Consider the following 14,496-nt stretch of genomic DNA (forward strand, 5'->3'; position numbering starts at 1 on the left):
TCTTTTCCTTCACAGATGCTGCCAGACCTGCTGGACTTTTCCAGCCACTTCTGTTTTTGTTCCTGATTTACAGCATCCACAGTTCTTTAGGTTTTTATCCAGTCTCAAATTGTTTGGCCGGATAACTCCACTCACTTACAGGGAGAAACACACACATGCTGTTTCTTCCTTGGCACCGTTTTGATTATTCATGGGGCTAGGGTGGGGGAAGGAAAGCAGTGAGAGAAAATAAACAATTACACCATTCTTCACTGCACACACACGGCAAGGAGCCAATTGGATGGTGGGTAAACCATCTCAGAAATCGTGTGTAATGAGTAGGAAAAGATTAGACGCAGTTCTTGCTACGCTGAAAATTGACATTAGTGAAAACTCTTTACTCAACGACCTAGGAGGTCCAATTCAAGTTGGATAAAAAGCACATCCAGATACGTCTGGATTGGTCTTCTGCACATTTTTATGTGGCTAAAAGATTATCAAGATAATGCAAAATTAAATTATGAAACTCGCTGAATATTTAGTTGGGGGGGTATCAATATGCTAGGGTTTAGTTAGACAGGCCAGCAGTGACCCACGACAGTAAGAAATCAGCCGTGAAATTTACCAGAAATTAACAGTAGGGTCGTTGTCTCAGCATGAGTGGCTTGATAGGATGCGAATCCCTGTGAAATTAAACACTCTCTTCTTCCCCTCCAGACATGTATGATCAAGTGCTAAAGTTTGGTGCGTGCATCGTCGATGGGTTGCGAGAGTATAGGCAGCCCATGCTTGTGTATATCCCTCCGAATGCAGAGCTGAGAGGAGGCTCATGGGTAGTCATTGACCCTACTATCAATCCCAGGCACATGGAGATGTATGCAGACAAGGAGAGCAGGTGTGGAAATTGAGTTAACTGTAATTACACTGATGGTTAACCCTTTATATACTCAACAGTTCTTTGCATTTTTCACTTCACACACAACTGGATTGTGTCATCCACCTGTTAGAATCACACAGGCATGGATATCTAAAATTTAATTTCTAAATCACGTGCTAATTTCAATGTCTTCAAACATGGTTAATAAATATGTGTAATGAACGAAGATGAAAGAGTGGAAAATTAACAGAACAATTTCTGTTTTCAAATTTAAGCCAGGACTTGACAGGAGACTGCCAACTATTTATTACAGGCCCATATTTAGCCTGATTTTCCAAAAGAAATGTTGCTGCTGAGCAGTTGGAAGTCCAACAAATAAGCAGTCTTATTTGTATGGGTAAGGAGGCATATTTCTTTAATGTAGGACTAGCTAAAATATGAACTGGATATATTTTCTGGAAGAATACTAACACCCAAAAAGCCATTCCTCTAAAGCAGCCCTCACTGCATGACGGGAGGAGTGGGATAGGATGGTGAATAGTTCTCATCTATTCCAGTAAATCTGTGATTGTTCTTTGTGTTGTATTTCCATTCCTCATTAAAAAATTTTGTGCTAAATCCATGTTTCTAGATGTTCTGTGAAAGGACATCTAAATGTAATCTGACAACTAAGACTCCTGAGACTGCACTGATTCAGTTTGACTTCACACACAATTTCTCCATATGCAATGAAGGATACTTGCCTTAATCAGATTGTGTGACTGTCACAACATATAAATGTATATGTAATTATTTGTCCTCACATGTTTCAGTGTTACTATCTCCTCCTCCATTTGGTAATCTATTGCCTGGTTCTCTAAGAAAGGTTGTGGGTGACTACCTCCTAGTTTGCCCACTACCCTCCCCAGTTTCATAACTTGAATCAATCTGCTGGAAGGCATCTAAGAAGAGTTTGTGACTCATTCTCTGACTGTATTTTATTACATTTCCATCCCTACCTGGCCTTTTATTTGGTGCCCCCTCTCCAAGGCAAAGTCTGGAGCACAAAATCTGACTGTCAGTGTGAGGGTACCAAAGTGACATAAAAGAGGACCAGGCTCTAGTTTGTGGTTTTTTCCCCCACCTTGTCTGTTGGTGAACATTCTTTTGCTCTGCTTCCTCACCCACCACACCACTTACCACCTCTTATCCTCCATGTGTAACAGCTGTGGTCACAAAACAACGCTACTAGTTGCCATGCACTTGTGGTGTCTGTACGGTGGAATTAATATTGTGCATTACCGGAAGAGGAATTTTTCTGTCATCTAGCCTTGATGGTGCAGATTTTTTTTGCCGGTTTCAACGGAGGCCTAGCTACGTGTTTGCATTCACTTGTTTTTGCCGAGTTCTCTTATTAGCTGTAGAGAATACCATGAGATCCACAGATCACAGCTTGGCATGGATGAGCTAATAGGAAAATTGTTACTTAATCATTGCTAAAAAGAGACAGTCAAAACTTTGCGTCTTGCACTCATCAGGAAAGGATGTGTCTCAGTCCTGATGAATGCAAGACAAGAACTTTGTCTCTTTTTAACAACGACCATGCAAAGGTTCAACAAAGACAAACTTGTTACTAATAATCATGCTTTAAATCTTAATATTGAGAAATAACATATTTGACTAGTTCTCAATAGATAAAGATTCTTAGAAAAGAAAATCCAGACATGTTACCCTTGTTAAATTCCTAGCCTGCCCATATGCAACGAACAAAGAACTGAGAATGAGTTCTTATTTATTCAAAGGTCCATGCTATATTTGTATTTTTTTAACATGCTGTGACTTTAATTTATGCCTCGAATAATTGCATGGTTAATTAGCTTGTAAATGGATTTTGCTCATTACAGAGGTGGTGTACTGGAGCCAGAGGGGACAGTGGAGATCAAATTCCGGAAGAAGGACCTGGTGAAAACAATGCGGCGAGTGGACCCCGTGTACATGAGCTTGGCTGAGCGTTTGGGTATGTGCACTTTAGTTTCTATCTGCGCACCCCAAAGTTTCATATAAATTACTGCTTGAACCTGTGGAGAGCCTTAATATGGATGGCTGGTCTCATATATGAATGCATTCTTTTGATCCCTTAATGCACTGTGGCTTTTATTTATTTATTATTTTAAATCTGTTTTCTTGCCGTTCAATTTGGTTGCAGCCTGGAGGTGACAGGCCTTAGGCTCAACTCGAGGAGCTCATTTACAAGATTGTGATCTGTATGATCTACAGTCATGGTTACTAAATTTAAATTAACAAGCAATTAATTATTTTTACTCCCCAATTAATTTACTTTGCTTCACTTCTTTAGAGCCTTCTGCGCCTTGAGAAGCCCATTGCCAGAGCCAAATGGTTAGAAGTATGTTACTCCCAAGTGCCTGGCCACACATCTGTTGCATTCTTGTAGATGCATGAGTGAGTTGCAAAGCATAAATTTCTGATTCTTTTCTCCATTTTCATATGGAAGTTCCTGCCCTCTTTCCATGTGGTCAAGATCAGGAACTCCCCTGAAAATTCAGCCAGTAATTCATTGAGTAACACCGATTGGGGAGATGTAGGCAGGTTTGAACCCTCCAATTCCTGCTTTGTTGGCTGATCTTCAGTAGCACAGTACCAAGTTAGCCTCAGCGTCCTCAGGCAGTGGAATGGAAAATTGGTCAGGGTTCCCAGGATCATTACCCTATGTATATAGAGTTTTTACAGCATGAAAAGAGACCCTTTGACATACCTGTATACCCATGTGTTTGTACCAGGTGCAGCTTCCTCTCACAGTAGGTTGGCTTGTACATTGGTACTGTCAAGGTTCTCATAAAAATTATGATTTACTCAGGGAAGACAGGCAACCAAAGCCAAGGAATTGCATTTTAGTAAGGAATCTGTTCCTTTAGGGGAGAGTTTGTGAGAATAAGAAAATTAGGAGCTCTCTGTCCAAAACTCATTCCTCCCATTTTGTGGCTAATATGTGACTACCCAGTCACTTCTACTCTCAGCTCTCATTGTCAATTTATTCAGCTTCTCTTCTGTCCTGGCTAACTATTCTCTTTGACCATCCACCACCACCACCAACCCCAGCTTTAGCGTAAAAGCTACATTTTCCTAGCTGCTATCAGTTCTGATAATGAGTCACTGGACTTGAAATGTAAATGCTGCTTTCATGCCACATATGCTGCTGGACTGCTGAGTTTCACCAGCAATATCTGTTTTTGTTTCAGATCTCCAGCATCTGCAGTTCTTTATTTTATGATGGTTGTTATTAGGCGAGGTTGGTTTTGGGGGAACGCTATTTCTGACTTCCTAGCATCTGTCCGCTATCTTCAAGGCAAAGTCAGAAGTGTGATGGAATACTTTCTACATTCCTGGCTGAGGATAACTCGAATGACACACACAACAAACTATACAGAACAGAGCTGCTCATTTAGTTAGCACCTTGCCACTGACTTAAGCATTCACACCCTCCTCGATAATGCACAGTGGCAGCTGTGTGTTTCAGTGACAAGATGCACAATAGCAAAGCTTTCTTTGATAGCACCTTACAATCCTGAGACATCTGCCACAGGAGTAAAAGCCTTATGGGAACATCACCACCTGCAAATCCCCACACAGTTTCCATACCATGCAGACTTGGAACTATATCTTTGTTCCTTTATTATCACGGGGTCAAAATCCTGGCTATCCTTTCTTAGTAGGACTGTGAGTGTACTTGCAGCCGATGGACGGCGGTGTTTCAAAATCAGAACTCATTGCTACCTTTTCTAGGGCAATCAGAGATGGGCAACAAATGTTCTCCAAGCCAGAGATGCCTACATTCCATAAGTGAGTAAAAAGTCAATGCCTTAGCCTAGATTAAATGTATTGGTTAAACAGGTGGGAGTTTTTTAAACATACGGTTACTATTCTCTCCATAGCAGTTCTTGACATTTGTCACTGTTTAGTAAGATCAGTGTGAGAGACTAGAAAGGTCAAAATGGTTGCATTTGTGATCTCCTTATCCTACCAAAATATCTACTCTCTCTTTGTGTAAAGATATCAATGGTAACAACATGATCGATGTGTTTTATTGTGCTTTTGATTAAGGGAAGAACATTAGCTAGGACACCAGGAGAGCGTCAAAATATTTGAAAAAATGCTATATGACATTGAACTTGAGCCACCTGATAGGACCCATATTAACATTTAATTTAAAAGAAAGCAGTTCTGACAGTGCAGTGTTCCTTGGGTTGAACTTAATGACCGCAACGGTTGCCCTGTCTACTGGCCGGAAAGCTAGCAGCAACCCTATCTCAATCATTTTGGGAGGCATGGTGACTCAGTGGTTAGCACTACTGCCTCACAGCACCAGGGACCCGGGTTCGATTCCAGCTTTGGGTGACTGTCCAAACCCTACACAGACATTCTCCTCATGTCTGCGTGGGTTTTCTCCAGGTGCTCCAGTTTCCTCCCACAATCTAAAGATGTGCAGGTTGGGTGGATTGGCCATGCTAAATGGCCCCTAGTGTACAAACTAGGTGGATTAATCATGGGAAATGCAGCGTTACAGGGATAGGGTAGCAGGGTGGGTCTGAGTGGGATGCTCTTTGGAGGGTCGGAGTAGACTCAATGGGTTGAATGGCCTGCTTCCACACTGTAGGGATTCTATGATTCTGTGATTTCCATGAGTCCCAAGGGGATTAAATTTCAATCAGGCAATTAACTGCAGGCTGTCAGTTTCCCATGACTTTAAGGCAGAAATCTCACCTCCGGTAGCTGGCAGCTCGTCACATGGCAACTCTTCAGTCTCAGCAGTGCCTCCGGGAGCAGTGGCTGCTGTTGAAGCTGTAGTAGGCTCCACTGCAGCAGCCATAGAGATGCCACAGAAGTCAGGTAATTGATGTCCACTCACTCAGATCAGTAAGGTAAGGCTAGGTGATGTGGTGGAGGGTCATTGTGGAGAGCTCTTTTAATGGGGTAGACCCTGAGTGGGGCAAAGGATACCTGATCAGGAGGGCCCCCACTCAGCCATGATAGTACACCTTGCAGCCTCTCCATTTGGCACAAAGACCCCAAAGCTGCAAAGTGTAGTGGTGTAAGTGTGGCCTCCATTGGCGTCCAGGTGAGATGTCCATCTCTGACTTTTCCTGCCTCTAATCTGGGTATGGGGGTAGTTGTGCACCTGAATATATGTTTCCACCTTCCAGGCCACTTCAAATTGCTAATGGTTTCTTTTTGTGTGTATGTCCCTTAGTGACATGCTAGAACATGGCACTTAAAGCAACGTTTTCATGTGTGCAGTCCTTTGGAAAATTGCAAGTGAAGCTTTAGCAAGTGTGTAAAAAGTGGGTAATCATAATTTCTGAAATAAAATGCAATTCTAATAGTTCAGGTTCTGCAGTCACCCAATTACAGATCATTTTTAAATGCAAAATCCCGTAGTCAAGTACTTTTATGAAGTCTTACTCTGTAAGAGATCCAACATATGATTACATTTTAAAAGGACATGATAAAGAAGCTCTTGGCAGAACAGTGCAGTTGATGATGGGGTGTTTTTCTGTTTATTTATTTTGAACACATAAGCGAAAGAAAAATGCTTCAGTGATAGCTGTCCTTTCAAGCCACAGTTTGAGCTTTAAGTAAGTGAAAGAGCTTGTCACTTTGAACAACTTGCATCTGCAGAACCATATAAACATTAGCCGTTGATAAAGACCTCAGTTGGATGAGTCATAATTGCGCTCAACAAAGAATTTGATTGTTAAAAACCTGGTCTAATGGAAGGAGAGCAACTACAGCAGACCCACAGAAGCTTTCTCACACAAAGAATTGCATAATTTTGCTTTTATGGCTAATTTAAGATTTTTTCCAAACTCCCAGTTATTCTGGATCACTGACCTTTGATGTTTACCTCACTCCATTTGCTACAAACAAGCAGTTAGACCATGGTTCCTGCTGACTCCAACAGAGGCTACGTCGGTTCCATTTGTCTTTCACTACACACTTCAGTTTATTAAAGAATTTCAGAGCCGTTTAACCCCTTGAAAGACTGAGTGAAATGGATGTCTGTTGCAGATCATCTTGCAGCACTCTATGTTAGTAACTTGGTGCCAGCATAGAGCTACCAGGGATATGCTACATCTAATCTCACTCAGTGCCAAACTAATGATAATTTACTGGCACAGGATTTCATAACTCTGGCAAAGTTCAGTTTGGAATTTATTTGGCTTTCTCTCATTTCACGAAGCAAATGAAAAGGAGATTAATTGGTTGTTTGTCCCATGTAGTGTGGGTGGCTACTTGTGTTCAAATATTTGCCTACGTGAAAACAGTGACTACACTTCATCAGATGTGAAATGTGCAAACGTACACGTTCGTTCTTCTAGTCTGCAAGTCTATGTTTCATAGAGTCATAATGAAGGCAATTCAGTACATCGAGTCCGTGTCAGCTCTCTGTGTAACAATCCAGGCAGTCCCATTCCCCACAACCCTATAAGTTTATTGCCATCAAGTGCCCATTCAATTTTCTTTTGAAATCATTGATCATCTCTACGCCCACCATCCGAGACCGATGCACGGCAACAACATCCGGAACTGGAAGTCAGTGTCTTGATTGGCATGCATAGAACCTTGAAATGGCTGCATGCGAGCAAAGCCATGCAGCTTAGAGGGAATGTTTCTAACTGCATTAAAACATTCTTCCTCCCTTTTCGCCCAGCATCTCTTACCAAAAAATTTAAATCTATGCTCCCCCTAGTCCTTGTACTATCAACTGATAGGAACAGCTTTGTTTCCCTTGCCTAAATCTGTTACAAACTCATACATCTCTATCAAATCTGCCCTCAATTCATTTGCTGCAAGAATAATAGCCGTAATCTCTCTAAACTTGTGGCTAAATTCCCTCATTCCGTGAACTATTCCAGTAAAACTCATCTGCACCCTGTCTCTGGCTTCCACATCCATCCTAAAGTGTGATAACCAGACTGGATGCAGAAATCTGTTTGTGCATTATGCAGGTAGAGTATAACTCCTGCACTTTGTGACAAGATTTGAAGTTAATACACTATTTACGCATACTGTTTCCACTCATTCCCTTCTGAAAATTTTGCTTTTTCTTTCAGTAACTCTCATTTATATTAGTGGGAATTCCAGTAGTTCCATGTCTGTTGTCCTCTGGCAACCCCACCAGCTGCAGCTACTATAGGGGCCTTGAGCCAGAGAGGTCTTTTTGTTTAGACCTAGCAAGAAAACGTTGATTTTCCTACTCCTCTGATGCTGCCTGACTGCCTGTGTTCTTCCAGCTCTTTTTGTTGACTGCCAATAAGTTTAATGAAGATAGTTAATTAAAATAGTGTGTTCCAATTTGCTGGCCAGCAGGCATTAATTCTCTTGAGTGTCCAAACTCTTTGAAACCAATTTGAATATTTGAACAGTACCCCGTACGTTCTTCAGGGAGCTCTTTAGTCTGAACCAAGCACTAATGACTTTAGTATGGGAATACTGGAATGTGGAATCTCAGCTGGGTGATAAAAGGATTTGACTGTTCAGCTTTTTGTCCTGTATGGTTGAAGTCCAGAAGTTCCTACGACAGTCATAGAAAAAGCATAGTTTCTGGAAAGCCAGTAGTTTGAGTGTGAGCGTGATCTTGGGGTCAGGTTAGAACAGAAACCCCTGTGTACACTCTTTCTCCATTTCGTTTGCTATTTGGTGTTACAGATCATGGGGTAGTGTTCTGGAAGTCAAACTCTGCTATTCCTAGTTGTCACAAAGCTTAAAGGTTTGTAAGTGTATGCAGAATTTCCCAATTCATCTGTCTTTTAGAACCAGGTTGACAGGAAACATGGATCAGGTTTCCAAATGTAATAAGAATTACGATTTATTATAAACAATTTAGATTCTAGCTACAGGTAAACAATTACGAACATATAATTTACTAGTTTAAACTTTAACCCATTTATAAACATCCCTCTACACACAAATACAGAGAAACACAAAACAAAATGGGTAGGAAGGGAAAGACTGGGAAGGCAGTTCATGGCCCCTGCTCATGGGGTTTGCTGAGATGATCCTTTTGCTGGTCAAAATGCTGCTTCTAGATCTTCTTTTTCCAAGTACTTTCACTTGTTTGTAGGTGGTACAGGGTGACTGGTTCACATTTATAAAGGTCTCTGACTTGTTAATTAAAAGTCACAGCGTACAGCAACTGCTTAACAGAAATAAATTGACTATCTTCAGGCTTGAGATGCTTCTTACTGCAGAACAAACAAAGCTTCTTCCTTTCCAGGGGTCCAATGGCTTCTAGCCTGAACATTTACTCCCCCAACCTATTCACCTACCTGGGAGCCAGTCATGTAGTTGTTGACAGGCTGACGGCCTACTGTTCACCATTTCACAGACCACTCAACTACGCATTGCCAATCAAATCTCCATTCCACAGTCCCTGGCTCCAGCACACCTGTAACCAGGTTTTTTCACATTGCATGAACCAATAGCCGTGTGAACAGCATTTATAATAAATGTTACATAACTTGTTTTTAAAAAGTGTTCTAATCCTTCAACACTCCTTGGCTTCTAAAATGTTTTTTCCCCATTTCAGTCCACAATCAAAAATGCTGAAGAATAAAAAGATATGGTCTTCACATCAGACTAAACGTAAAACAACATTTCTGTCACATAGTTCCTGCATGTTAAATTTGGGCTTGACAGCTGATTATATGCAGGACTTGGTTGATTCATATATGCCATACTTCTCAGTTGAAATCAGCTGGTGTTATTTGAAGTGTTTTATTTGTCCATGATATCCCATGGTCATTGAGGGACCAGTCAGTCAATGTTACTTCTCCTGATCACTATCTTGTAATGCCTGTGTTTGAATAGGCTCCTCGCACACAAATGTCCACATTGGTTCTTTGCCAAAGAACAAGTGGCTTTAGTAGGACAGAGAAATTGACTGGACCAGGGAGAATTTTTTAAAAACACAGTTGAAAACAAAACTTTATTTTAGATTTAAAATAGTCTTTCTTCTGATGGCCCTCAAAGGAGCTGTGGAAGCATTGGGGAACTGTCTTAAAGGACATCATCTCCAAGGGAAAGTGTGTGGCAACATTTTCGTAGTGTCAGGAGCAGGGGAAAGAAAAAGTTACTTTCAGTATTGGTGAATCAGATGTGTGTTAGGTAATTAGGTGATGCGTGTTTTAACATCATCTACATCATGTGTATGTGATCCAAACATAGAATTTGCTGAGCACTCTGAAATTTGTATCCATGACAGATCTAAAGGCCCTTCACCGGTTTTTAATTGTATAGCTCTGATGTTGGCAGAGCAACTTTTGTGTACCCTTCTCTTTCAGTTAAATGCCTTCGAGCTCCATTGTGTGACATTGATGTTAGATCGTAGAACGCTGCAGCTATGTGGGACTACTATCTACATCCTTCTTCACACGACAGGGGGCATATAATATGAAAGGAGATTTATGGATCCGTATTTTAGTTAAGCTGTTTTAAAGTTTGGATTCAGTCAGCTATCCTTATTGTAATGTAAAAGTACATTTCCATCTCAATGCAAGTTTCCCCTTACTTCAGTTGGGAAGACTTTAGACAATGTCACACATACCCCATGGTTGTTTTATCTTTTACTGTAGTTTTGAAATATTTCTTCAGTCTTCCTGTTTGTCCCTGTTTTAAGATACATTTACTTGCGCTTCTTTCTATGTGTTTCTATTTTATGATTTGCTTTTGTTTTTAGTGATTTAACCCATAAAGTCTAATCAGAATGGTACAAGTTAATATCTGTTGTATGATCCTGTCATGTTGGAAGATGTGAAAATGTGCAGTTTCAGTCAGATATCCCTTGTTTAATTATTAGAATTTCTTCAGTATTTATTTAGAATTTTAGCAAAGCTTTACATGTTTGAAAATAAATGTACAAACCACTTTTACAGAAACATGGAAAGTATTGTCGACTTGGCCTTTAACCCTTTGGAAAGCATTCACAAGGGAAATTTAACAGTCTCTGAAGGAGCTAGGATCAATCAATGACTGATTATGTTCTCATTCTGTGCTGGATTGATCTTTTACTGAACTGATGATAACAGGCCTTTGACTGCTTCAAGAGGCAACCTGAGATAGGCTTTGACAGGATTGGTTGTGACAGGGATCAATCTGAATCCTGCTAAGTGGTGTGAAAGGCAGGCACCCCAAAGATCTGAGAAAGCTACTAAGATTCATTGGGATGCACTTGCGATGGTGAATTTGCTCTTTCCAAAGAAACCTTTTTTGTTCTTTTTAAAATGTGACAGAGAACCAATATCAGAATTCAGCGGGAGAACTGAGAAATCAGCAGTTGCAGTCCTTGATCATTTGCAGTTGGTTGGAAAAAAGAGAGTGATTTCTTTATGCGGTAATGAGGGTGGCAAAAAAGAAAGTGGCAGGGCAGATCAATACAGGAATGACAGATTAGATCAGACACCTCATTTAAGTCAAAACATACAGAAAACCATTCCTGTTTAATATGGTGCCTTATCAGAATTTGCATCATCGTTTTCTGCTTTTTGAAATTGCACTTGTGAAATATTGTATGCGCCATAAAAGAAAAAATATTGATTGAAAATACATGCCTGCCACATGAAAGACAGCCGTGCACTACACTATTTAAAATCTCAGCCATCGTAATGGGTGTCACGATTACCATTGTGTCTGCTTCTGATTGAAACTGGTATAAATGTCACAATAATATTTAGATTATTTGGAAACTTTCTCCATTTTCTAAAAATATCTTGCTGGTGCAGTCTCAAACTGAGCTCAAAAGAAGGGCTTAATCAGATATCAGCGGTGTCTCAGAAAGCAGAGAATACTAATGCAACGCTGGATACTTATTTGTGGGTTTGGTAAATGTAAACCTCAACTCTCAACTTCTGGTCAAAATAAGCAAAAAAATATAATTTCTTTTAAATGTCTGGTGTGAAATATTTCAACACCCCGCTGCCCTGATGCAGCCTGCTGTTTCAGGAATGGTAGAACATTGACCAGCTCCAAAATTAAACTGGCCATTGTGCCTGGGGGAGAGAAGGAGAAGCTGTTGATGGAGACCCAGTGGGCCTTGGATGTGTAAACATTGGGTTGGGTATTTCTGGGCCATTCCGTTAGTTGTCTCCTTATGGCAGGATTTGTACCTGAAAATCGCGTTTGGTGTCTGACAACAGTTGTAGGAACCAAATTTGCATATTTATTCACTTATTGTTTCATGGGATGTGGGCACTGCTGGCAAGGCTGGCATTTATTGCCTATCCTTAATTGCCTTTGAATTCAGAGGGCAGTTAAGAGTCAGCCACATTTCTGTGGGTTGAGTCACCTGTAGACAAGATCACTTAAGGACGGGTTTTTGTAATAACCAACGAAGGGTTTGTACCTATTATTAGTGAGTGGGATTTGAAATTGTGTCCTTTTAAAAATAGCCTGAGCCACTGAATTTCTAGTACACATGTCTGGTATAGACAGCAGGGATCGAGTCAATCCCTAGAAGAGTATAAATGCAGTAGGAGTATACTTAAGAGAGAAATCAGGAGAGCAGAAAGGGGACATGATATAGTTTTGGCAATAGGGTTCAGGAGAATCCAAAGGGATTCTACAAATACATTAAAGACAAAAGGGTAACTAGGGAGAGAATAGGGCCCCTTGAAGATCAGTATCACTACCTTTGTGTGGAACAGCAGGAGATGGGGAAGATACTAAACGTGTATTTTGTATCAGTGTTTACTGTGGAGAAGGATATGGAAGATGGAGAATGTGGGGAAATAAATGGCGACACCTTGAAAAATGTCCATACAGAGGAGGAGGTGCTGAACGTCTTAAAATGCATAAGAATGGATCAATCCCCAGGACTTGATCAGGTGTACCCTAGAACTCTGTGGGAAGCAAGGGAAGAGATTGCGAGGCTCCTTGCTGAGATATTTGTATCATCGATAGCCACAGGTCAGATGCCAGAAGACTGGAGGTTGGCTAACGTTGTGCCACTATTTAAGAAAGGTGGTAAGGAAAAGCCAGGGAATTACAGACCGGTGATCCTGACATCAGTGGTGGGCATGTTATCGGAGGGAATCCTAAGGGACAGGATTTACATGTATTTGGAAAGGCAAGGACTGATTAGGGATTGTCAACATGGCTGTGTGCGTCAGAAGTCGTGTCTCACTAACTTGATTGAATTTTTTGAAGAAGTAACAAAGAGGATTGATGAGGACAGAGCAGTGGATGTGATCTATATGGACTTCAGTAAGGTTCCTCCATGGTAGACTGGTCAGCAAGGTTAGATCACATGGAAGTCCAGGAGAGCTAGCTATTTGGTTACAGAACTGGCTCAAAGGTAGAAGACAGAGGTTGGAGGGTTGCTTTTCAGGTTGGAGGCCTGTCACCAGTAGTGTGGCACAAGGTTCGGTGCTGGGTCCACTGCTTTTAGTCATTTTTATAAATGATTTGGATGTGAACATAAGAGATATGGTTAGTAATTTTGCAGATGACACTAAAATTGGAGATGTAGCGGACAGCAAAGAAGTTTAACTCTGAGTACAACGGGATCTAGATCAGATGGGTCAATGGGCCAAAGAGTGGCAGATGGGGTTTAATTTAGATAAATGTGAGGTGCTGCATTTTGGAAAGGCAACTCATGGCAGGACTTAAACCCTTAATGGTAAGGTCCTGGGGAGTGTTGCTGAACAAAGAGACCTTGGAGTGCGAGTTCATAGTTCCTTGAAAATGAACTCGCAGGTAGATAGGATAGTGAAGAAGGTGTTTGGTATGCTTGGCATTATTGGTCAGTGTATTGAGTATAGGAGTTGGGAGGTTATGTTGCAGCTGCACAGGACGTTGGTTTGGCCAATTCTACAGTATTGTATGCAGTTCTGGTCTCCCTCCTATAGGAAGGATGTTGTGAAACTCAAAAATGTTCAGTAAAGATTTATGAGTATGTTGCCAGGGTTGAAAGGTTTGAGCTATAGGAAGAGACTGAATAGGCTGGGTCTATTTTCCCTGGAGCGTTGGAGGCTGATGGATGACCTTTTATAGAGGTTTCTCAAATCATGAGAGGCATGGATAGGGTAAATAGGCAAGGTCTTTTCCCTGGGGTGGGAGAGTCCAAAACAAGAGGGCACAGGTTTATGGTGAGAGGGGAAAGATATAAAAGTGGACCTAAGAGGCAGTTTGTTCACACAGGGGGTGATGAGTGTACTGAATGAGCTGCAAGAAGAAGTGATTGATGCTGGTACGATTACGACATTTAAAAGGCATCTGGATAGGTATATGAATGAGAGTGGTTTAGAGGGATAGGGGCCAAATTTTGGTAAATGGGACTAGATCAGATTAGGATGTCTGGTCAGCGCAGATGATTTGGACCGAAGAGTCTGTTTCTGTGCTGTATATCTGTATGAATCTGAGTGTCATTACCATTATGTCACTATGTCCTCATGTCTAAGACACCCCCATGAATGCATGTAGGCAACCGACCCATTTACAGACCTGTCATAAGAGCACCTCAGACAAACCTTGACCAGCAGTGGCATTCTGACATGCTTAATTTTGTCTCCTGTACCTTTCCCATATCAATTGCCAACACACCCCATTTTTTTGAGAAAGATCACACCGTTGAGTTTGATAGAGAGTTC

The 14,496-nt window shown here is 41.1% G+C and overlaps 1 protein-coding gene across 3 annotated transcripts in view; it reads left to right on the plus strand.

Moving 5' to 3' along the window:
• Positions 1–14,496, plus strand: part of acaca (acetyl-CoA carboxylase alpha) — a 269,320-nt gene that overhangs the window by 224,905 nt on the left and 29,919 nt on the right. For all 3 annotated transcript variants that reach the window (XM_048612563.1, XM_048612564.1, XM_048612565.1), the window contains exons 50-51: positions 697–874; positions 2,740–2,852. In XM_048612563.1, the coding sequence (XP_048468520.1) occupies positions 697–874; positions 2,740–2,852 (291 nt within the window). The remainder of the gene's footprint in view (positions 1–696; positions 875–2,739; positions 2,853–14,496) is intronic.

The sequence above is a fragment of the Rhincodon typus genome, chromosome 26 (genome assembly GCF_021869965.1).
Source record: "Rhincodon typus isolate 14 chromosome 26, sRhiTyp1.1, whole genome shotgun sequence".
Lineage (NCBI taxonomy): Eukaryota > Metazoa > Chordata > Chondrichthyes > Orectolobiformes > Rhincodontidae > Rhincodon > Rhincodon typus.